This window comes from Copadichromis virginalis, linkage group LG17 (genome assembly GCF_057382275.1).
Source record: "Copadichromis virginalis isolate Kocher_CV1m ecotype Utaka linkage group LG17, C_Virginalis_male_GT1.1, whole genome shotgun sequence".
In the NCBI taxonomy this organism is placed as follows: Eukaryota; Metazoa; Chordata; class Actinopteri; order Cichliformes; family Cichlidae; genus Copadichromis; species Copadichromis virginalis.
This window is the reverse complement of record NC_140634.1, coordinates 17,673,129-17,698,807: the sequence shown is the minus strand read 5'-3', so window position 1 is coordinate 17,698,807 and position 25,679 is coordinate 17,673,129. Positions and strand designations below refer to the sequence as shown.

The window sequence follows — 25,679 nt, the reverse complement described above, 5'->3', positions numbered from 1 at the left end:
CCTAGCTTTCTAATGAAAAAACAGGAGAAAACGTATTCAACAAAAATGGCTTCTCACGCCTACTACGCTGCTGCAGTGAAGGATATATACAAAGTGAACAAAGCGTACGATCGCTACTTGACAAATCTATTTACAGCTATTTACAAAATGGACATAATAACGCCAGACATACACATGAAAACTCTACACTGCAATAAATCAACACACAGGTTCTTGGTTAAGTGGTGGCGGTTCGGGGAGAGGGGCCAGGTGGCTGTCATCCGGTAGTTAAGTACTGGAGGTGATCCATCAATTATCCAATCCGAGGATAGGCAGAGATTCCACCCAGATACCTAGCAGCCACGCCCAGGTGTCCACCTCCTAGGAGAGAAAAGGGGAAAGATACCCACAGCCATCCTCTGGTGGGAGGAGTAACACAAAACAAACACATCACTGGATCATAACAAGAGTTTGTTATATTTCCTGTTCCACCACTTTGGCTGTTGTGTAAACACGATTGCTATGATGCTTTTATTTCCATTGCAGTCAGTATTGCTGGTTTTGCTCTCAGGCTGACTGAAGATGAGTAGTTTGGAGGAAAAGGAGATCAGGGCAGAGTCTCCAGCACCCAGCTGTCTGTCTATGAAGAGTGACCATTCCAAAGATTTTCCTCCAGTCTTCAGTCATGAACCTGGACCCTCAGACACAATGTAAGAGACTGTTTCTACTGTGGATTGAGCTGAATATGATTTGGGTTGTTTCAGTCTTTTTATGTTATTTCAGAAGCATTTGTAAGAATTGAGTAAGTTAATTGGGCTGAATCTACTCTGGAGAAGGTTATTTTCCATAATATAGGATAACAGAGGATTGCTGTATAATCATTAGTAGCTCATCCTAAAACAAGAAATTATGCTTGAGGATGTAAAATTCATACATAGGATAAATGTACATGCAAAACTATTTTTAGCTGTTTTGCATTTGAAATAACAAAAACTTGTCATGGGATGGTTGTATGGAAGGCAGAGTGAACCATACGCAGCTTTATTAGCTGGCCAAGGCAAATATGTCAACACATAAGGCATTTAAACTGGAGCAAACTGACTGAAAACCGACACTGCCAGATAGATGAGAGAACACATACAGTAATATGAGGGGGGGATCACCAATTGAAGAAAACCAAGGGCTTAAATACACATGAGGTAATAAGTGATGTGATGGAATACACCAGGGAACACAGGAAATAATCGGAGTTATGAGACAGTGGAAGCAAATCTGAACATATGTGAGACAGGCGTTGAACAAAATAAAACAGGAAGTAATGCAAACTAAGAAACAGACATAAGCTTGACACTGGGACGGGACAGTAAACAGAGATGGAGACATTAGAGACTGAGACAACAAAAGGACAAAACACAGAGACAGAGTGGACAGCAAAAACAGGGAACAGACATGAAAACAAACAACAACCAAAACCTGGAAACATAAGCAACAAAACTCTGAGGCTCTCAAAACCTGAACATCACATGAACATAAGTATCTCATAATTCTGAAGAATGAATAACAAGTCCAAAAAAGGTCTCAGAACCATAAGCAAGGTGTTACTTTGTGTGACTCTATAAAAGTTTAGATGTTTCAAAATAAATGTTCTTGTAAACTCTGACCTAAAGTAGCCTGTGATAAACAGAATACTTTGTTTCATCAGATAAAATCATGTAACAAACAGATATTCAAAAATTGTAATGTTCAGAAGAAGTAAAGTTGATATAAAAATCTTACACAAGTAATGAAATATATCTATTGTTACATTACAGGAAATGTAATGGAACAATCACTTTTGACAGGAAAAAGTTAATTGTTTAACATGAAATCAACACAACATTAGTGGTAAATACTTAGGACTTGCTACTGAGCTATAACACGTTGGCAGCTGTAGCTCAGACGGTAGCAGAAATCACCTGCTATTTGGAAGGTTGGTGGATCAATCTCTGCTGCTTCAGTCTGGATGGCAAATATCCTTGGGCAAGATACTAATACTGAGTTGTTCTCCATGCCAATACATCGATCCAGACACAGACATAAAAATTTGGATCACCTCTAATTTAATGTTTCTAAATTCAGATTAAACTAGGGTTACTGTACTTGGCCCTAAAAGATTTAGAAATAGGTAAAGATATCGTCTTTTAATGTCATTGCCTGGGCTTCCCTAACACTGGAAAATCTGAACAAAGTCATTTTTGTTCAAAATATGTCTTTCAGTTTACAAATTTGTAGGACTGCTTTCCTCGATTTGCACAGTATCTCTAAAATTAGAAACATCCTGTCTCAGAGTGATGATGAAAAACTAGTTTATGCATTTATTACATGTAGGCTGGACTATTGTAACTCATTATTACTGGGCTGTCCTAAAAACTCCCGGAAAAGTCTTCGGTTAATCCAAAAGGCTGTAGTGAAAGTATTGGCACGGACTAGAAAGAGAGAACATATTTCTCCTATATTGGCTTCAAGCACAGTTATACCAAGTTTCTTTTTATACACTTCAGCTCGGCATTCAACAATCATCACTAAAAGACTGATAGCAGAACTAATTAACCTTGGCCTCCCACATATTAATCCACATCTGTATGTGGTTTAAGGACTTCCTCAGATACTGCCCACAGAGTGTGAAAGTAGGGCCTCACCTCTCTCGTCGACACTCAGTCTTAACATTGTCTCAGGGGAAGAAACTGTGAGTCTGGAGGTGTGGTACCTGATTGACCTGAGACTCCCATTGTGGAGAAAAATCCAGTATCAGAGCTCGACTCCAGACTACCAGTCAGAGTAGCTGTGAACAAAGTAAGTCTGAACCTCTGTGTGCTGTTGGACTAATTTCTGAAAGCTGGATTTCTTGTTGATTTGTTTAAGTATTAGAGATATTTTTATGTTCTTTAGTTTCACAGTTTTTTTTTCTTTTTTCCAGCAATTGCAGGTTTGCAGGAGGTTTTAGATGAACATAAGATCAGTTTGAATAGGAGATATGAACATGTGAGTGAAGGAACTGATGAAAAACGAAATGGAATTCTTCTCAACAACATCTACACTGATCTCTACATCACAAAGGGACAGTGTGAAGAGATTCATAACCAACATGAGGAGAGGCAGCTGGAGATAGCTTCCAAAAAGAAGACTCTTGATGACACTCCAATCAGATGCCAAGACATTTTTGAAGCCGTATGTGACCAACAGAGACCAATTAGAGTGGTTCTGACAAATGGCGTAGCTGGCATTGGAAAAACCTTCTTAGTGCAGAAGTTCACTCTGGACTGGTCAGAGGGTTTGGAGAACCAAGACATCAGTGTGGTGATTCTGCTTTCATTCAGGGAACTGAACCTGATCAGAGATGAGCAGTACAGTCTTCTAGAGCTGCTCCATATTTTTCATCCAGCATTACAGAAGGTCACAGCAGAGAAGCTCGCTGTCTGTAAACTTTTGTTCATATTTGACGGCCTGGATGAAACCAGACTTTCATTGGATTTCATCAACAGAAAGCTTGTGTCTAATGTCACACAGCAGTCATCAGTCAGTTTCCTGCTGACAAATCTCATCGAGGGGAATCTGCTTCCCTCTGCTCTCATATGGATAACTTCTCGACCTGCAGCAGCCAATCAGATCCCTCCTGATTATATTGACAGGATGACAGAAGTACGAGGCTTCACTGACACCCAGAAGGAGGAGTACTTCAGAAGGAGATTCAATGATGAAGAGCTGTCCAGCAGAATCATCTCCCACATGAAGACATCCAGGAGCCTCCACATTATGTGTACAATCCCAGTCTTCTGCTGGATCACTGCTGCAGTTCTGGAGCACATGTTGACTACAGAGCAGAGGGGAGAGCTGCCCAAGACCCTGACTGACATGTACTCACATTTCCTGCTGGTCCAGACAAAGAGGAAGAAGAACAAGTACCTCGAGGGACGTGAGACAAGTCCACAGGAGCTGATGGAGGCTGACAGGGAAGTTCTCCTGAAGCTCGGGAGGCTGGCCTTTGAACAAATGGAGAAAGGAAACATCCTGTACTACCAAGAAGACCTGGAGCAGTGTGGTCTGAGTGTCGCAGAGGCCTCAGTGTACTCAGGAGTTTGTACAGAGATCTTCAAAAGAGAGTGTGTGATCTTCCAGAAACCAGTCTTTTGCTTTGTTCATCTCAGCATCCAGGAGTTTCTGGCTGCTGTCTACATGTTCCACTGTTACAACAACAAAAAGACAGAGGTGCTGCAGGACTTCCAGGAAAAAGACATCTCATCTTTGGATGTCTTTTTGAATAGAATCATGGAGAAATCTCTTAAAAGTGAAACTGGCCACCTGGACCTGTTTGTTCGCTTCCTTCATGGCCTGTGTTTGGAGTCCAACCAACAACTTTTAAAAGGCCTAATGGGTCAGACAGACAATATTCCAGAACACATTGAGCTAATCATCATTAACTTGAAGAAGATGAACATACTTAATGTTTCTCCTGACAGAAGCATCAACATCTTCCACTGTCTGATAGAGATGAACGACGTCTTAGTATATCAAGAAATCCAAAAGTTCCTGAAGTCTGAGAACAGATCAGAGAACCTCTCTGAGATTCACTGCTCAGCTCTGGCCTACATTCTGCAGATGTCAGATGAGGTTCTGGATGAGTTGGACCTGGAGAAGTACAACACAACAAAGGAGGGACATTTAAGACTGATTCCAGCTGTGAGAAACAGCAGAAAGGCTCTGTGAGTCCAGATGTGATTGTAAATCAGTTTACATTAGTTGTATAGTTTATCAGATATTCTCACTACAATATTCCCAATGTTATTCTTATACTTTTACACTTTTCTTCTTACTTCCCATACATTACATTTCAGTTTGATCTTCTCACACATCTGGAGCTGATTCAAAAACTGTGAAAATATTTATTTATAATGAAAGATTATTCTAATTATTTCATTTTGTCAGTAGCTTAAAATTTTTGAAGCCGTTACTGAGTGTCGCAGTTATTTGGTTTCAGTAATATAAATGAAATCAGTAAAGTTATTCAGTAAAATCAGCTCAAGAGCAATATTTTTATAAAACTTGTAAGAACCAACATGAGACACCATGAACTACTGATCATGTGAGATCAGTAGTTCATGATCTAACAACATCTTTCTGATTACATTATGTTGAAAAATATTCAGCCCTACTGAATTATTAATTGTGTTTGTGCTGAACAAATTTTTCAGAAGTTAAAAATAATGCTGGGAAGCATTATTTAAGGAAGTAAGCACAGTCATATGTCATCCACATTGAAATATTTCATTATGTTTATATTTAATGAAGTTCAGGTCTGATACTGTTGAGTTATTAGTTTTATTCCTATACCACGCGACAACAGATTCTAAATGTTTCAATTGTGGATTTGAAGCTGAAGCAGTGGGTGAGTGCTTATCCCATTCATATGCAGATTAGGAATGAATGGGAAATCTCTCTCCTAGGCTGGGTAGGGCACACTCTACGCAAACCTCCAACCAACATCATAAAGCAGGCTGGAACCCCCAAAGCAAGCGAAAGAGAGGCTGCCCAAGAAACATCTGGCGAACTATTGTTTAATGTCAGCCAGATCAGGTTAGCTGAACCACTGGTGTCATAAAGCAAAATGCCAAACAGAAACTGCTTCTTATTAAATTTAGGGAGTAATCTAAAGTGTCTTCTTTATAATAACATGTTTTCTCCTCTACATCACAGACTTTGTAAAGCTTGGCTCTCAGAGACTCACTTTGAAATTTTGGGCTCAGCTCTGATGTCCAACCCCTCCCATCTGACAGAGCTGGACCTGAGCTTCACCCCCCTGCATATTTTGAGTGGAAACAACTCTTTGCAGCATTCAGCAATGAAACCATTGCTTGCTGGTCTGGAGAGTCCACACTGTAGACTGGAGACTTTGAGGTCTGTTCAGTTAAACTTTTCTTTCTAGGATATTAAAGTTGCTGGAACTATTAAATAATCCCATTATAACATAAATTAGTCTAAGTCTGTTAGCCTCAACCAACTAACCAACCCAGTGATGTAACATTCTGTACTGACTGAAGATGGCGCTAAATATGTTTCGAGCACTTTAAATTTAAGCACTCTTAAATCCAGCTTCACAGACAGTGTCACATTTATGTCACCTTTTGAATGCAGGGCTCAATGGTGTAAATTAGCCTATATATGTGTAGTGTTTCAGTGCCCTTCAAGGTTAAGCAATAGTCCAAAGAAGGAGAACACTTTGTCACAGTGTGCAGTCGTGTTTAGGTAGACGCTAACTTGTTTAATGCATTTCTAAAGCATCACTGACATGTTTTGGTCAGTTAAAACTGTTCTTACCTTTGCCAAATCTTTATATTTTGCTGTACTTGAATCCTTCGTTGTAGAGGAACTAAACACAAGTAACAATTTTATTAGATATATATTGGTAAAACTTTTGCTGCTACTATTCTTCTGTAGTTTTATAGTAGAACTGTGTTGAATGAGCTACTTACATTGACCTTTACTGAGAAAACTTTTATTCCGTCTATTTTATTTTTGTAGTGAATTATATCCTGCTGCTACTGCATGTACTGGTTATAGAATTATTTTTAATAACAGAGAGAGAGAGACCCACAGATTTTGTATTTTGGAGAGAGTGGGCCTCTGTGCACATTAACTGTGTAGATCTTAGAAAAAAGGATTATAGATATTGACACTGCTGGTCCTCAGACTTTCAAAACAATCATATAGCTGCTGCAGGTATTGCCACACATAATGCGCAGCCACTAGCCAGATCTCAACCACTGGGAGTCCCAACTCCTCTTCCTGGAGCATATCTGGTTTCTGCTATGAACACGTGTATTTATTCCACTGCAGTGAGAGGCACCCAATCAGTGCTTTTTGGTGACAAGAGGCACTGATTGATGCCAGATACGACTTTAAAAGCTTTCACATCCCCCAGTAACTCAGTTATTATTGCTGGCTCTTTTACCTAGTGCTAAAAGTGATTTGTCTCAAATTATTGCAAAATATTGTGATTAAGGAAATTTTGTTATTCTTTATTCAGACTGAAGTGCTGCAGGTTGACAGAGAGTGCATGTGCTGCTCTGGTCTCTGCTCTAAAGTCCAACCCATCCCATCTGAGAAATCTGGACCTGAGCAAAAATGATGTGCAGGATTTAGGAGTGAAACACATTTGTGTTTTTTTGGAGAGTCCACACTGTAAAGTGGAGACGCTGAGGTCAGTTGCCTGTTAGCATTCTCTTAGAATTTATGATTAATATGAAGTTGTTTCTATTCTAGGAGTATATTGTTTAGTCTTTTGGGTATAGTATTATTTTCCTCTCCTTCTGAATTCTGTTTTCCATGTTTCTAGCTCTTATTTCCTTGTTTGATTATAATAGTTTCCTTTCGTGTGTAATCTCTCCTAGTTTTATCTTTGTGTTTTGTCCTTAGCATCTTCGGTGTGAAGTCAGTTTTGTCTTCATATTTGTTTTCCCTTTCTGTCTTTCTCTTTCTGTTCCTGTGTTTTCTTATTTCTTGTCTTATTTTGTGAGTCCCTCATCTCATGTGCTTTGTGTTCAGTTTTGCTTCCCCTTGTCTCATCATTTAGATTCTGTTCACCTGTGTCTTATTTTCCCCAGCTGTGTCCTTTCTCGCTAACTATGTCTTGTGTTTATTTAAACACCCAGTTTTCCTCAGATCCTTCTTTCATTCTCCCACATGCTGTGTATTCCTGTTTTCTGTTGGGTCCCTTTAGTCTCTAGTTTTGGTTTTGGTTTTCTATGAGTTCCAGCAATTGACCTGTCTTTTGAGTTTGCTTGTTGTCTCTGGAGTCATGCTTATTGGGGCCTAAATCTCCCTGCCACACAGTGAACAAACATGGATACGAATGTTTCATGCACAAATCTTTAATTTATCAATATTTTCATAGTTTAATTGGTTTGTTCTTTAGGAAAATAGTCCCCCTGACCTTGCATATGAACAAATGACAGCCTTACTGCTTTTTCAATTTAAACATGATGAACGAGCCATCACTACTGTTACTAATAATAACAACAATGATTACAATTATTATTTTTATTCCCTTTGGTCATTGTTTACTATTTTCCAAAACACCATATGCCATTAAATGAAAAATAAAAGGAATGTAAAGAAAATAAAATGCAATTGTGGTGACCCACTAGAGGACTCCACTTACACCCAAGCTGAGAGGAAGGATTCTGCTGTGTTTGGGCGCAATATGCTCAGTTCATGTTTGGAGGTGAAAAAAGTTGGAATGTAAAACCAGAGCTCCTGTGTCGTGTGTCACATGCCTCCATACAATCACTAAGGGAATGACCACTCTTCAAAGGAAAAAATGAATTAAATTGAATTGAATGAAATCAAACATTTCCCAGTATACAAATGTGGCAAGAACAAAACAGGCCAATACACAGGTTTCAATGATCCAACAGTAATTTTGCATGGTAACAAACTTCTTCAGCAGGTTAAAACATTTCCAACATTTCCAAGCAAATATTATTAAATGAGGCCACTGACGGGAACAGCAGACATCTCAGTGCTTAACTCATCATTTATAAAGCATTAGTTCTCCTTAGGATGTATTTTATAAACACATAAAACATAAATGTTATTCTTGATTAATGAACTTATATATAACATGTTCATGGTATCATAAGTGATTAACAAAGTATTTAGATGCATGCACACACACACAAATGTTTGCAGCTGAGAATAAATATTTCTATGTTCTGTATCTCTTTGTGCTTTGTCTATGTCATTTTCCTGTTGTGGACATAGCTTAGACTTGTTTGAGTCTTAAGGTACTTTAATTTTCATTTTTAAATTCTTTTCTAAAGAGAAAGCACATTATTCCTATATTGGCTTCTCTTCATTTACTCCCTGTTAAATCTAAATTTAAAATTGTTCTCATCACATACAAGGGCAAGAATGAGCAGGCTCCATCGTATCTTAACGACCCTATATTACCATATCATCACATTAGAGCACTCTAATGGTGTGTGTGTGTGTGTGTGTGTGTGTGTGTGTGTGTGTGTGTGTGTGTGTGTGTGTACTTTGTTAATCAGTTATTGAGACTTTCTAAATGATAACGCCAACACATTATATATAAGCTTATTAATCAAAAGTAAACATTTATATCTGTATTTATAAATGACATATTAAGGAGAAGTAATGCTTTAAAACTGAATTAGGCACTTGCTAATGCTTTACTAATATTTAATAGTGTTTGACTTCACAAAACTGTTTAAACATTGATATTGATTCTTCAGATCACTGACAGAAAGACAACAGTTTCTTCTTTTATTCTTTATGCAGCTTGAGTAACTGCAGTTTGTCGGAAATCAGCTGTGCTGCTTTGGTCTCTGCTCTGAAGTCCAACCCGTCCCATCTGAAACATCTGGACTTAAGGGAAAACAACCTGCAGGATTCAGCCATGAAAGAGCTGTCTGATCTTGTGAAGTGTCCACACTCCAGACTGGAGGATCTGAAGTAGGTAGAGGTTTCGGTCCAATTGCTTTCAGCAGTACCGTTTCAATTCAGGGTTGCTTTCTTTGAAGAACCCAGTCTATGTAAGCTGGGTGCTTCAAACACCGCAACCACTGAGAAAGCCAGAAGTGAGCAGCTATTAAATGATGATTTAGCCTATAAAGTGCTGCTCAGGTTCCCTTTCAACCATGACACTACCCACTAGAAGCATTTTGTACTTCAGTGTCATACAGAAATGACAGCATAATCTTAATTTTTTTTAATTTGACTTACTTTTACTGAGATGTTTCATAGGTATGTGGTGTATCAGAGGCTGATTCTCCTTCACCCAAACATGCCATATCATAACTGCCCTAAGTCAAATAGAAAAAACGTTAAACCAGGCTGATTTTTGCCACATGGGTCTAACAGGACAGAGAAGATACAAACATATAGCATCCTTATAAAACAGAGGTCACTAACAGGCGGACCGCGGTCCAGATCCAGACCCACAAGGTGTCCCATACAGGCCAGGACCTACAGCCAAAACAGAAGTTTATGATTAAACACCTGGCGTGGTGAAAAATGGAAAAAATGGAACGTAAAAAAAAGAACAAAGGGTGAATACCTGACAAAGTGCTTGTGCAATAATGAAGCTTTCAGGATTCAGCATTTCATTTTCACTGTGGAATTGAGTGAAATCTACAGTGGAAACAGACTTCATGCTAAAGGTCTCTGTAGTGAGACTCTGAAGTGTATGAGCTTCGGGATTAGCAGGTTCACTCCAACATGTTAACATAGGGCACGAGAGGAAGACAACTGTGTTACACAGCTGTTCCAGTGCCTCGCTTTTTATACTGGATGTGCTAAATCACTGACTTGGGTATTATTTATTTCTTCTCTCTACAGATGGAAGTGATGGTAAGATGGGGTGTATGCTGAGAGAGGATAAGTTATTTTCTGATGATCCCGAGAAGCTGAGATTCCAGAAACTTGTATGTAGAGACAGTCTGCCAGGGCATGTTACTGTGCGCTCCTTTGCCCAAACAGTTCCACTGTCAGAAACAATTCACAGTACACTATCATCCCTGTGTGTCGTCTGGATCAGAGCATCATTTGTGGATCTGGACTGCTCTGTCTTTTACATACTTTTTGCCGACACATTGGGACACCAATCCTTCTGCTCCAATAGAGACACAAAAGCTCTGGGTTTGAGTAATTGAAAACCAAAATTTACACTGAAATGCAAAATTTTAATCTTTAAATTATACCAGTGTTTATTTCTCCTCTGTATCAAATTAATTAAATTGATGCAGATTATTTAAACTGCCATATATTCTAGGATACTGACACTTAGAAGTAATTATAAGGGGAAAAATTGTGTTAACCAAAAGCCAAATTGTGTCTTTACACTTGTAGTGTAAAATAAATTTTGTTGCGATTTTAAAGTTGTAAGCTTAAATCTGTTTTAAGCCCTGAAATCTTCAGATGGATGTCTGCTCTTGAAGCTATGATGGCTCAAAAATGTAAGAATAAAAACGAAGTACCAAATTTAGACCCCTCCTTTTGTACTTGGATTGCCTGTGACTCTGAAAAGATAAAAGTATCACATGCCTTCATTAAATATTATATTACTCTATAAATACATCAGTTGATTTTGACAGGATCAGGTGGGAGCTTTTCTTCCTGTTGCAAACAGGAAGCACCAACAGAACAAAAAAAGGTTAAATTCCACCTGTAATAACTCACAGCCTATTTTCACCAGCATAGATCAAAAGAATAACACTTATTTAAACTCGCAAATAACTTGTTCTATCACAGTTGTGAAACTTTCTATAAATACTTGTTGGTATGTTGAAAACCAACCAATGTTATAGTGAGACCTGCAAAGCTATATTTAAAAGCCATGATATTCTTTTGGAGAGTTTCTGCCAAGATGCCTAAACCCATTCAGCCAAAGAATCATAGCAACAAAGCTGAATGCATTTTACTGACCGTTCTCAAGTTTATCAGCTAATGTTCAAGTCAAGTCAAGTAGCTTTATTGTCATTCCAAACATGTGTGCTGGTACAGTACACAGTGAAACGAGACAACGTTCCTCCAAGACTGTTGTGCTACATATGGCATATAACAGACAATCAACACAGAACTACATAAATTGCAATGTGCAAAAATGGCAAAAAAAAAAAAAAAACGAAACAAAGACAGTTCAACACCAGACAGAAGAGAACAATATAGACACAAGACAGTGCAGATACAAGACACAACAGTGCAATAGAAATGTGCAAAAGACTGAGTATTGTGCAAAAAGTCACTTGGTGTATGAAGGTGTGTGTGTGTAAGTGCTTGGTAGTGACGTGTATGATCTCTCTGCGGTAGAGTATCAATTCCTGTGCCTGTTACAACACACAGAGGTGTTTGTGTGAAGCCAATTTAATTAAAACTAATAGATAACGCCTTATTTCATATCATCATGTGCTGTATCTGAAGCATACTCTCTGTTTATTCATAATAATAAAAATAATAATAATAATAATAATACATTTTATTTGAATGTGCCTTTCAGAACATACAAGGACAGTGTACACATCAGAGAAATAAAAAGCAAGCATAAAAGCAGGCGGTTTACAAAATCACAAAGGATAAAATAGATTTAAAATAGCGGAATGGAGAAGGCTATGTGGGATAAGTTATTTTGAACAGGTGAGTTTTGAGTCTAGACTTAAAGAGAGAAAAGCAAGTGATATTTCTTATATCAGGAAGTAGGGAATTCCAAAGTCGAGGCGCAGAGCAGCTGAAAGCCCTGCTCCCCATAGCGGCAAGACGGGGAGAGGGAACAGAGAGAGAAAGCAAAGAAAAGGATCTAAGGGATGGTGATCTGAATCAAATCAGAGGGGAGAGCTGATGAATAGCTTTAAATGTATACAAAAGTATTTTAAAATTAATGCAATATTTGACCGGGACCCATTGAAGCTGCTGCAGGACAGGGGTGATATGGTGAATAGAAGGGGTCCTGGTTATAATACGGGCAGTGGAGTTCTGGACACGTTGAAGCTTATGGATGGAAAAGGAGTGAATTGTGGTAATCAATCTGAGAAGTAACAAGGTTATGAACAAGAATGGCAGTAGCATGTGGAGTGAGAAAAGTTCAGAGACAATTAATGTTACACAATTAGAAATATGCAGACCGAGTGACATTATTGATATGCGAATTAAAAGGTAAAGTACTGTCGAGGATAACACTAAAACTTTTTCACACATGGAGAAACGGAGACCGGTGAGTTATTGATAGTAATAGAAAAGCTATTAGTTCTAGATAAGGTTGATTTAGAGCCTACCAGAAGAAGCTCTGATTTGTTACTGTTAAGAAAGAAGAGAACCATGAGTTGAGTTCATTTAAACAGAGGGTGAGGGAGGATGGGGGAAGAGCAGAATCAGGTTTAGTGGACCGATAAGCTGGGTGACATCAGCATGACAGTGAATCTGAATATTATATTTATGAAAAATGTGTCCACACAAAGAAGGTAGATAATGAAAACAATGGGCCCCAGGAAAGGGTTTAAAAGTAAAGGATTTAAGTCGAATAATAATACTTTGCGATCAGATAAGTATGATTTAAACCAGGCTAGTGGAGTATGAGAGAGACCAATGGAGATTAACCTACTAAGGACAATGGAGTAAGAGATAGTGTCGAAAGCAGCACTCAGATTGAGGAGAATAAGAATGGAAAGTAAATTGGAGTCAGCTGCCATAAGAAGATCATTGGTTATTTTCATGCACTGCCTTTAGGGATTTGCCAGCTTGCTTAGTTTGTAGCCGACTCGCTAGCAGCACGGCCTCTTTACCTGGCCCTCCAGCACTTTCCATCGTATTGTGTCAGATGTTTACTTACTCCTTGGCCTCCTTTAGCAGTAATTATACGTGTAATAAATGTAGCTTGTTTGCAGCTCTGGAGGCCAAAATCATTGAATTAGACCCTCGGCTTCGCACCCTTGAAAAACACATAGCTAGCCAGGCCCCTGTAGCCAGTGTAGCCAAAGGTAGCATAGGCCATTAGTTTTCCCCTGGCAGATTGTCCCAAGCAGCCAGGTATGCCATCCTTATACAACTACTGGAAGACACTGAAAATCTGCACTGAAAACCTTGTGATTGTTTTGGTTTCTAGCCGATTGCTGTGGTAGCCCGTATCAGGGCTACAAGCATTGCAAGAGCTTGGTCCGCATAGGTGGCAGTAAGTTTGAATGGTTTCTGGTGAACATTGTCTGTGAAGGAAAAACAGATAAAAATAAACTTGGGTCTATCATTATCATGAAAAATACCCTGAAAAATACATGGAATTTTTTTTTTTCTAGAAAATTACCATGGAATTGCACAGTACTTAAAATTAATTAGATAATATTTAAAATTATTTTAAATAAAGTCTGCATTTCATTCCCTGTAAAATATCAGGAAGTAAGGCAATGTTAAATGACTTCATAAAATGGCCCAACCTTGGAACGCACAAGGTACAGTGTTAAAAGGGTAAATATTGTATGTTCTTCTGGATAATTACCAGGTAATTACAAAGTATGTGAAATTACTTAGTGTAAATTTTTTCATTGTTTCCTCTAAATTTCAGATAAAATATGTTGAAATTACATGTAATTACAGGGTACTTTTGCCCTTAGTTTCGAGTTGTATTATAAAGTGTCACCTAAAAAAGCTTTACTATTAGCACAGACACATCAAGGTAGCACTCTGTATCACTTTAATCATAACAGGCTGAATGTCAAGTTCTTTAATAATGAGAGCTTGGGTGACTTCGATCTCTCAATCCCACCTCTGAAAAGAGACGTACAAACTCTGGGAAGTGTTTGAATAGGACAATGTTTTTATTCTGTTTACTCAGACACGGCACCGGACTAAAACCATGAGCTTCTTTTTCTTTTAGATATTATCTTCGATGAACACAAGCTGTAACAAACAAAAGTGATAGTTGTCATAAATGTCTCTAATTTTTACACTTTCTTTTATCACTTCATCTCTGCTCCAAATGCATGCATGTTCTAACGACTTTAGAAAAATATCATGGGATGTTAATTGAACATACAACACTACAAACTCTCATGGAAATAATTTTAAAAATAAGAAATTACAGAACAATTACAACACATGTGCACTATTAACACTTATAATAATAAATTCCTCAAAAATATGTTCATCCTTTCCCCCTCAGCCCGTCCCCTGCACCCTAAATACAAAGCAGAGGTTGTCCTTACAAAACAAAGGAAAGCATAGAGAAGTCACTTGCATAAGTCACATTAAACTTGCGCAGACATGGATGACTGAAGTTGTAAAGGTGCTGCAAGCAGGGTTGGCCATTTGGATCCTCATTCTGACGAGTCAAACAAGTCAAGCTTTGACAGTAAGAACCCAATACCAGCTGCTCTTTACTTCTGGAGCAAGAGAAAAATGTTGTCTTCTGTGCTCTTACTTCCATATATTTTTTTATTCCATACATGGCGTAGAAATGAAAAATCCAACATTTCAACACATCCCTAAAATTCAGCCAGAGAGAGAAATATTTCCCCAAAGAAGAATGAGAGGTTTCAGTTTGTTTCGTAAGAAAATTGTTTTCTTTGTATCAAAACGGGAACAAACTGATGGTGTTTCACCTCTGCAATGATGAGGCTTTAAGACTTGGTGTGTACGGCACATCATGATGAGTCACACAGATTCAAAGAACTTTTTTTGTATACCAAAATCTACAAGCAGATATTCAACATTCATCAGGGTCCCAGCAGACAGCATCAACACCACTCTGAACCTAAGAACTCATTAATGAAATGAACCCTAAACCCTTTTTAAACCTTTAAAACCACACATTGAAGGTTTTTGGAGTAGATAATAACAATAAATTATTATTGACAGAGACAGACAAATAAAAAAATCTGGAGTGCTCTAAAAATATTCCATAAGACAGGAAATGTTTTCTTATTCTCCCTTTTTTTTTCTTATTGATTCAGCATTTTTGAGAAATAAACTTAATCCAACTTCACCTCACAGAAACATGTGAAAATAATTTTCTAAAAGCTTAAAGATGTTGCAACTATGTTGACAGCACATGTGAGCTTTGATGTTGCTGATGTGACGATACAAGAAAACCCAAAGACTGCCATGAAAGTATGAGATCATCCATCAGTGGACTGACATATCATGTTAGCATTTTAGCTGCTGTCATGTTGTTGTTGTTTTTTGGTTCCAGAAGTGATTGTATTTGGCTACTATGTTGGTTCTAAGTTATCAACTAATGATAAGTCTGCATCCACAGACAGTAGAGGAGCATTACACAGACACGGATACCTGTTAAGTAGTTCTCAGAACATTCCAAATAAAATCCTAGAATTTCACCAGAACTGGAGCTCCACCTTCCTGGACCGTCTGTTAGTACAGTAACCTCATAGAAGCCCTGTTATTCATCACAAGATGTCATTAAAAATGCTCCAAAAGGCTCCAACAGCACAAACACTGTCCAGAGGTCCAGTTCAGGGACTCCAGTTAGCTGAGGTGAAACCTAGTATACATGTGTGTGGCCATCTGCATGTCAGTGAGAGAGACCACACCCCTAATTATACAGTCTATAACTCACCTGTTTAATACAGTTTTTAATCAGGTAAGTTATAAAAACATTTTCCCCACATACAGGTATAATGAAGGGGGAAATATCTACAGAGACAAACAGTTTGCGTATCAGGCTGTAAACATGTTTATTTCTGCTGTAAAGTTTTAACATGCGAGTCTGTGGGTACTGACTCACTGCTGCCTGCTGGACATTTCAGGAAATGCAGCTTTCAGGCTGTCAGTGTGACCATGCCCGCACTCAGAAGAGGGAGACCAAAAGACTGATCATAGATTACTTCTGGATGTTTGGTTGAATTTTTTACTTCAGTCTCCATTTAATGTGATTCAGGCAACAAATTTACTTGGCTGAGTTGAAGAAGCTCGATCATTTCATGTGTCTCTGTGAGATAAGCATGTGAAAGCTACACAGGCAGCTAACACTGGATTTTATACTCATTGCTCTTCTTTCCATACTACAAAATCACTTTTTTGGTCATTTTTACATCAAACAATGGGATCTGTTAATTTGTACTTTAGATAAATAATATTTGTTAAAATCTTTAACCAAAAAGTAAAACAGAGGTTGTTGATGGAAACACCAACAGCAAAAAAAAAGCACTTTTTTTGCTGTTGTGGTTGTTTTTGTGGGTAACTGGTGGTTTGCCCATTTTCTGTTTAAACTGTGGTTCCAGCTGTCAGCTCAGAGTCAGAGCTGTAAATCTGTTTCCCGTCACCTAACCCAACACTCAGGTGAACAATGAGAAAAAAAACATCAGGCAACAAGTGCATCAAATCAGTCTGCAAGATTTACAATACACATCACTGCCAGACCCAGTGCAACAACAGAAAGATTCTCTTATCACAAATTGACATCAACATTTGCACGATGGCGGTTTGGTGTTTCTGTACAGCAGAGAGGAAGGCAGTCAGAAAGGTCAGCTAGAAAACTCATATTTACAGAATAAGTACTAGAACCCGAACTGCTCACACCACCAGCCAGATGTGCATGCAGAGGAGCGTCCTGGCTTACATGGAAACACACGGGTCCGTGGACAGGAACGCACAGAAACTGAGCATGCTCACTGTTTTCCTCATCCTCTTCTTCTTCATGACAGCTGCAAATATAAATCGTTCACATCTTTTCAGAAGAAAAGCCCCGCCCACTGTCTGTGGCTAACACATGTTCAGGGCTGTAGCCAGCAGATCACAAACTACTGATGTGGGGTAAAAGGAAATATATCATTATTTCAAAAAATGAAAACAAGAATAAAAAGATAATTAAAAATCGAACAAATAAAATCCATGAAATGAAATAAAAAAAAAAAAAGATAATTTCCCTGTTGTAGCACGTACACCTCAAGATAAACTTTCCCATTCACCAACACTAATAAATAATAATAACAAAAAATATGATGACTGAAAGAAAATAACGTGAAAATAATAATAATAATAATAATAATAATAATAATGCATTACATGATATATTTCATCACTGGGTGCAGGCTGTAAATATCTGCTGTCCCACCCATGATAGGACAAACGCTGAAGTCTTTAGCGACAAACAGCCTCCACCCAGGACAAATATGTACTTATAAAAGAGACTCAGAAGACTGCAAAACAAATGGCGAGTCCCAACCTTCAACATGTCCTCAGAACATTTTCTACAAACACAGAGGGTCTGTCAGGTTCAGAAGTGTGACAGTGTGATGATAAACCCACCGTCACCATCCGTCTCATCCTGGTTTCTACTGGGACAGGTTTAGTCTAACTTAGCACAAAGACTGCAAGCCCAGCTAACTGAATTCCAGTGATTGGAGATAAAGTTCAAATCAGCTGAGGACCTCTGAGCCTAAACTAAACGCTGTGTCTGATGCTTTATGTATTTTCTACATTATCTTTCAAAGGAGTACGGTAGACCTAATATGAAAGTAATGCAGGTAATTTAAAAGGTTAAAGCTTGATTAAAACACAAGTCTGGTTAGCTCAGATTAAGCTTCTGGCTCTAAAGTCCACCTCCAGACAGTCAAATTCAGCTAAATGGACTAGTAACTGACTAAGAGGATTCAACATATAATGAATGTGAAGCGTTGACCCCAGCTGCCAGTCTCTGTGCTAAACATATTTCAGAATGATCCAATGGTGTCTTAGTGCTGGCTCGCTAAGCCACCATTCAGGACAAAGATACGTTGGTGGTGGTGATGTCCTCTCAGCAAGAAGCAGAGATCCACCTTCAGTCAGGCGGCTGCTATTTTGCCAGCGGAAAAATCCTCCCAGAAGAAAAAGAGAGAACAATAAACAACTACAGTCCAAATCAGAGTCAGTTTTAGTGTGACCTGTAGACCTGCTTCTCCACGGCAGGTCTGAAGCATTTAAGCTAACCCATCACTTCCATTGTGGACACATGATGCAGCTACCAAAGCCTACTCTGAGTCTGGTGTGGTTCAAGCTGTAGACCGCCAACGCCTGCCGTCTTCCAGCGCAGTGGGTGGTAGTGTGGGAGGGTCTTTTTGGGGCCTAAAGTGCAGACACCCGCACAATGTTGGCCTGGGAGTAGTCAGTGGAGCTGGTAGATTCATCACCTTCAGGGGTGGTGCCAGGTGGCGTGGGCATGCTGATGATAGCGGAGGTGATGTAGGGTTGGTCACAGTTTAAAGGAACCGTCTCCTCAAATTTGGCATTGAGACTGGATCGACTGGAACGACTAGAGAGAGGCAAAGGAGAGATACTTAGTACTTAGTCTTCACAAGCAAAGGTGAATTTTGAGCAGTTCAAATGGACTTTAGTTCAACTTCCTGTCATGTGTTTCAGTTGTAAACACATCAATTCATCTCAGTTCCCTTTTAGTACTGCTGACTTCTCCACTCCTATGTTGGCCCATCCCATGCTTCTCAGTCTCAGTTTAAACATTTAATATGTTTTTTATGTTCTGTTGTGAAGAAAATTTGGGTTTATAAGAATGTAAATGTAAATGATTTTACATTAAAATTCAAATTATATTTTATCATCTGAATTATATATTTTTTTATCTAAATCAAGGTTAAAGAATTACATCTCTTGCTCAGTTCTTTTTTTCTGCACCAATTTTAAGTCATTTATACTAATTTTACAACTGAGGTATACAAAAAGGTTTGGATTTGTCAGTACTGAATTTTAATACTTGAAGTTTTACTCAGATTGATTGATGAACACGACCTTTGTGTAAAAGTGCAGATCATGTAAACCTAATTCCAGAAGCTCTAAAAGAAAGGATAGAGCCTCCTCTACATCATCCAATGCTTCCAGTAAAGATAGCTCACATGCCTGTACTGACAGCTCTAAAATGCCCTCATTCCTGAAAACTCCTCAAACGCACCAAAATTTCCAAAATAAACTCAACCTCTAATACTTGGAATCCTGAAACTTGCATAAAGACCACTTTAAAATCTATAAAAACATTTAACTAAAATGACCTTTTCTAAAAGTACTTTTGGTATCTCTAGCAGGATCAAATCCTCTAAAAATAATGTCACTAGCTGAGCCCACGTCCTTATTTTAGGTGTGACAGTGTTTTAGTAGATAAAGGTGAATGGCTTGGACGTGAATTGAGTTGCAGTTTGGGGAAGGCCTCGAAGGGGACGGCGGCTTCCAGGCCTAGCGGGTCCCCATGTACTAAATAGAAGTGAAGTTAAAGAATATAAAAGGGGAGGGAGGAGGCTGGGGCATGTAAATTTATTTATTTATTTATTTAGGACAGTGCATGTTAATGAACATAAATGTAAAAAAAAAAATTACATGAATGTAAACATACCAGATTATAGCCAAGGGCTAATTTCCATCTGTTGTCCTTAAGCATAAAAATAGAGAATGAACAGCTTGTAGAACTGGGGGAACATATATAGATAAGAATCCGAAGGAGCGTGTTTGGAGGCGTGGTCCTGCTCCTGAAATTCCGATGCTTTATCTCCAATTAAATCCACTTCCATACATCTAGAACCTTTGCAAGAGTGTCTGTTTTTTTTTCCTTTAACCTGATGGACCCCAAAGGGTTTTCTGAGTTTCCTGTTCGAAAATAAAATGCCAACAATTGAGTATTTCTCTGCAATTACAAACTCTGTGTATACAATCTTGGTATCAAAATTTCATCAGAGGTGTAAATATTGCAGCAGATATTACTGTGTCAAAGTTACTGAGACTGGAACACAGAAAATGTAAGTAGATTTTATCCTCACCGAATTTTTTTTATTTATTTTGTAGCATATAACCATTTTAAAATGTGACTCCGTTCATATTTCATTCCAGAAATTCAGTAACCAACATATAAACATCATATGTGCAAAGATTTATGTTTCTAAAGTGAAACAGTGAAATGGAATACAAGCATGCTGATCCACACAGGTATGCACACAGGTGTACACACGGGTGTTCACAGACGCGGACTAAAGCTTTCTTGGCTGCTGCCTTAAAGCACATTGTGCGCTGTCTATCTTGCGTGCTGCACAATATCGTTTATTATTTAATATCTACTGCTAGCTAGTTTATTGTGATGGTGCTGTTTTTTTATTATGTTGCTCTTTGTTGTTTGCTTTCTCTTCTGTTTTTTTTCTCCATACAGATGACCCAGGTGTTTGTTTGTTTTTTTTCTTTCTTCCCCCCCTTCTCACCGTCTCTTCTCCCCTTTGGTTTTCTCTCTCTCCCTCTCTTTCATTCTTTCTCCCTGTCCTATCCCCCAGTCATGTCTGTCCCGTTTGTAGCAACTGAAAATAAAATAAATTCATAATTAAAATAAAGGTCAATCAAATGGACCAATATGGCAAGGCCATGATGATCCACTTGGTAAAATAAATCCGCTTGGCATCTTTCTTGGCCTTAAGACAACAATTCTGATGGCTAAAGATCCAAACGGGACACAAAAAAAAAAAAGAAAAGAAAAAAAAAGAAAGAAAAGTGAAAAATTACAGCACTGTCAATACATAAATATCTAGACATTGTACAAAAATGTCCAATTTTGGCACACATTGGACACTATGTTAGTTGAATTTTGTAGGTATTAAAGAGCAGAAATTATTTAATTTTATTAACAGGCCTAAAAATGCGTGTTTTTGAATATTTTTTTAACCACACATTTACATGGCAATGGCGCTTTTCTGCCGTGGGCATGGAGCGTCTCTGGCCCTTTAAACTCTGATGGGGCTGTAACTTTGGTTTCTTTTGGCCAATTTGCATAATTGACACCTCTTTTTAATCGTTTGAGCCAATAGGATCACAGTAATGATGCCACACTCACGTTACTTCAACCACTCAGAAGTTACAAGGCCAAACCCCACGTGGTCCCAAATTTACTGCATGTGGCGTCTGTCTAGTCACGTGTCTGTAGGTGGGTCTAAAATGGAGGTTGTTGACAGAAAATGGCTCTGATCTGGCTAGTTAGCCGTGGAAACTGCTGATAAACATGAGGCTACCAGCTACTGGTGAAAGTAACGGAGGAAATCGGGACGGTAAGCCAATTTCTGTCTTAGCGCATTTGCGCCGCTATGCGTTTTTGTGGTCTTCTTTTGCGGCTCATTCAGTGAATTTTGGTCAGAGTGTGGTGAAACTTGGTGTTACATGGTGTTATAGTTACATGAAGTCTGAAGAATCTCTGGTTTTGTTTGTTTAGCAGACATTTGGCATTTACCTAGCTGCTCTTTTAATCATGGCTTGTTTTAGTTGTGTTTGGTGGTTGTAGAAATGGTTTATATGAGAGTTTAGCTGAGATTCAGAGGTTTCTGTGGATATCACACGTCAGGACTTATATTTCTGACCCCGTGTTATAACCAATTATACGTGAACTCGTTCCTTTTGCCCCCGGTACCCGGAGCCGATCAGGTTAAAGGGCTTGTGAAATCTCTGGTAGCTCCTGGTAGAGCTTTCTTCAAGGATCATGCGCTGTAAATGTTCTTAAGAATTTTTCTTTTTTTCTTAATGACTTTTGCAAAGTCCACGTAGATACTGGAAGCTCATCAGGAACTTAAGACCCTTCAGAAGAACCTTTGTAACCTTCTGGAATATCCTTAAAGTCAGTAGGACCCCCTGCAATTTTCACAGTCATGTCTTCTGGGTGATTTTATTTCTTTATGGAGATCAAATATGACTAGAAGTAAACAAAGAGATGTAAATGTTGGATGTAACCGTATGACTGTAAAAAACAGAGTTGCAGTGCTGTCTAACATACCTGTTGGTTAGTGGTCGCTCCCTGATCTGGATGGTGCTCAGCTCCTGGAGATTGCCCTGCAGACCCACAGACATGTTGGAGTTTGGGACGTTGAAGGTCTTCCTCTTCCTGCGGCCACAGCAGGAGCTTAGGCCATGAGTTGAAGAGGATGAGATGGAGGAAGAGCAAGAAACCTGCTTCAGCAGTGTAACATCCTTGCAGGTCGCCTCATACGTCTTCTCATCTACAAACTCGTGATTCTGAGAAAAAGCAAAGCTGCAGTTTTACAGGATGGCAGGTAAAGGAGAATCTGCTATGAACTAGATCAGGGGTGCCCAATCCCGGTCCTCGAGAGCTACCGTCCTGCAGCTTTTAGATGCATCCTTGTTCCCACACACCTGAATCAAATGAATGGCTTGTTATCAGGTCTTTGCCAAACATGATGGCATGCTGAAGAGATCAAACCATTTGATTCAGCTGTGTTGGAGTAGGGATGCATCTAAAAGCTGCAGGATAGTAGCTCTCGAGGACCGGGATTGGGCACCCCTGAACTAGATAGATGTCCAAATTCAAACAGTAAACAATCAAACTGAATATTTTTTGTTTACTGCTGAAAAATTGGAAAAAAATTAATCTCCAGGTAAGGTAAATGATAGTCATTCTCATTAATTAAAAATATAATGATTTAGATTCAATTTAGGCTCTTTGAAGTTATTGAGAATTTTTTTAATGTGTTAAATCTATAAAATCTGGGAAAACATGTAAAGGAGTAAACTGTTAATCAGTTGGTCAAATAAAGTGTGTGTGTGTGTGTGTGTGTGTGTGTGTGTGTGCCTGCCTCCTCACCGTGGTCTTTTCCAGGCAGTTCAAGAGATGATGATGATGCACCTCGAAGTTAGGGTTGGCCTTACACACCAGCGCCTGTCCTGCTTCTTTGGATGCCTTCAAGACATAAACACAAAACACATGACCTCAGCGACCCCATCATTTACAGAGAAACACCTGAGCAAGGCTAATATTTCCACCAAAATCTGCCAAACCTCAGCATTTCCATCTTAGCCACAATTCCTTCCTGTTCTCAAGTTAGTGTGAAAATGATGGATCACTCACTGGATCAAACCAAGGCTACCAACAGCAGCCATTCAGCAGCTTTTGTTTTACTTCTGTGGTTTGACTCCAGCCTCATTTAACCCAAGAGAGCCTCCAGAGCTTGTATAACTCTGGAGTTCAGACTGAATGTGACCCAGGTGGGCAGAAGAGTAACCAATCACGTGGAGCTCAGAAGCTCAGCTGCTGCCAAAGGAAGAGTCAAAATCATGAGCCCCTATGCTGGGCAGAAGCAACACAGCTTTTGAAATATTAACAAGACTTCATTCCAAAGTTTTGCTTTACATTGACTCTGCCCAGTTGCATGCGGATTGGCTGGGCGATTGACATGCAGTTCAGCCCAATTTCATTCCTCCACAAGTCAATGAAGTCCAACACTATTACTGATGATGTCATGAATCGCGCAGGTAATCATCTCATAACAGCAGAGCTGCATGGTAGGGCTCAAGTCAAAGGAACAAAACAAAAGAGGAAGAAGACAGAGCAGAGAGTAGGAGAGACACTGAGAGGTGGAGGTGTAGAGAACTTCCTGTTGGTCAGGTAAGGCACCCCCACACAGCAAAGGATCAGATCATGCACATGTGAGTTAGTTAGTGACTGACGGGTATTTTGTTTTTCAGACTGTGAGCAAAGCTAAGAAGGATGTGAAAAGACAGAACACTACAGACAGGCTACAGACAGACAGTGATAGAAACAGGATGAAGATGAATTCATCATGGACACTTCAGCATCAACATTTCAGTCAGCTAAACACATGAGCAAGGACCAGATGAGGACCAGCTAACACAGGCTAAATTCACAATAAAACACTTTCATTTAAAAAAGAAGAGCAAACTCTGTCCAGACACTGGATCAGAAATGATCTCCAAACATCCGGTCTAAAGCCAAAGATCATATTACCTTTACTCTATTTAGTGCTGATATGAGACTGTTTTACAGAGAAAGTCCAGACTTTGCAGGGTAAATGTAGGGTAAGTAACAAGGCTGTCACTTTCTGCTTGTGTTGAGGAAGTTTGGAGTTTTGAGGAATTAGAAGGTTATAGCTTGTTCCCCTCCCACCACTGCCAATGGCCTAGAGCCCTCTTATATTCCAACAGCAGGGATGGAACCAGTGAGATGTAACTCAGCAGAGTTACTTATGTACTTCACTGAAGTACAGTTTTAATGTCCTTGGACTTAGATTCTTATCTTTATTTTTTATTTTAATTCTACTGATATGTGGTGCTGTATAAAACCCCACAAAGAAAATGATGCTTCTGTCATCCGAATTTTGCTTGTAATTTGGCCTCATTGATCACAAAAATAAACCAAAGAAATGTAGGTTTTTGCTTTGCAAAGAGTCACGGTGTATCTGCCTATGTTACTCCGCTTTAGATTCTAGACCCTCCAGAGTCTTGTGGACATGTTGTGGGGATATCAGGATGTAGCCATAGTCAGTCAGGTCTTCTACCATATCTGTGCTGAGCTGTGAACTTAGAGATGGATCACTTTAACAGCGAAGAAGAAAGGGTCCATCAGAGTTTGCTGTTTGTCAGGTATCTGGGAGCTGGAACCACCTGAACCTTCAGCGCTCTTGTTTGGCAGGTAAAGAGAAACTAATGTAAAAGGCTGGAGTTTTGAAATGAGAGCACAGCTTTATCATTACATTGATCCAAAAACATGTCACTGCTGAAGCGCACACACACACACACACAGATGAAAGCACAATGAAAGCAGCCCTCAGCATGCTCCTCACAGCTGGATATGAGACAGAAAAGATGAGAAACCAAGAGAACAAACAACAGCACCACCACTGCATGTCCACGGTTACCTCCTCCTCAGGGTCAATAATCAGCCGGCTGCGTTTGTACTGCAAATAAGCGTTAGCGCCTCCACTCTTCACTGCTCGAATTCTAGCAAGCCTGGTTTTTTGTTTGTGAACACACATAGGTTTGTGAGCGATCAACTGTAAGTGGGAACACAAACACAGGCTCACCACCATGGTCACTAAAACAAACTTGCAGGAGGATTAGATGTGAACATGAAAACAGAAGCTGCAAAGATTCAGATCCCATTTGCTGCCGTCCTTCATCTGCTCATGTTTATCTCAGCCTTTGACGTCCACGAAAACTGAGTCTGATAATCCAACAAAACACCCAGAACCAAACTAACAAGGTAACTAATGTGAGCAAATCATATCTTCTGCATTCAGAAAGTCACTTCAGTGAAGAAAATATCAAAATATCAAAGATGTCAATATCTGGACACAAGCTGTCCTTTTTAATAACTTCTGCTTGCAAACAAAGTGTTGGCTTGTGTGATGAGCAGCTGATGAAGCAGTGCACATAAACAGCAAAAAGTG

The 25,679-nt window shown here is 39.1% G+C and overlaps 2 protein-coding genes across 3 annotated transcripts in view; one reads left to right on the top strand and one right to left on the bottom strand.

Annotated features, from left to right (window-relative positions):
• The first annotated feature begins 525 nt into the window (after positions 1–525).
• Positions 526–9,490, top strand: LOC146689247 (NLR family CARD domain-containing protein 3-like). Its single transcript, XM_085437573.1, has 7 exons — positions 526–689; positions 763–770; positions 2,740–2,811; positions 2,936–4,718; positions 5,710–5,910; positions 7,040–7,213; positions 9,313–9,490. Exons 1-7 carry the CDS (start codon positions 562–564, stop codon positions 9,488–9,490), a joined length of 2,544 nt encoding a protein of 847 aa, XP_085293699.1. The 5' UTR covers positions 526–561.
• A 4,822-nt stretch (positions 9,491–14,312) lies between these two features.
• The window catches only part of LOC146689246 (A-type voltage-gated potassium channel KCND2-like), a 104,443-nt gene continuing 93,076 nt past the window's right edge, over positions 14,313–25,679 (bottom strand). Inside the window, exons 3-6 of one of the 2 annotated variants that reach the window (XM_085437758.1) lie at positions 25,149–25,249; positions 23,078–23,173; positions 22,253–22,491; positions 14,313–18,763 (exon numbers count right to left, since the gene is read on the bottom strand). In XM_085437758.1, the coding sequence (XP_085293884.1) occupies positions 18,577–18,763; positions 22,253–22,491; positions 23,078–23,173; positions 25,149–25,249 (623 nt within the window). In that variant the 3' untranslated portion in view covers positions 14,313–18,576. The remainder of the gene's footprint in view (positions 18,764–22,252; positions 22,492–23,077; positions 23,174–25,148; positions 25,250–25,679) is intronic. The other variant, XM_085437757.1, reaches the window with a different exon arrangement.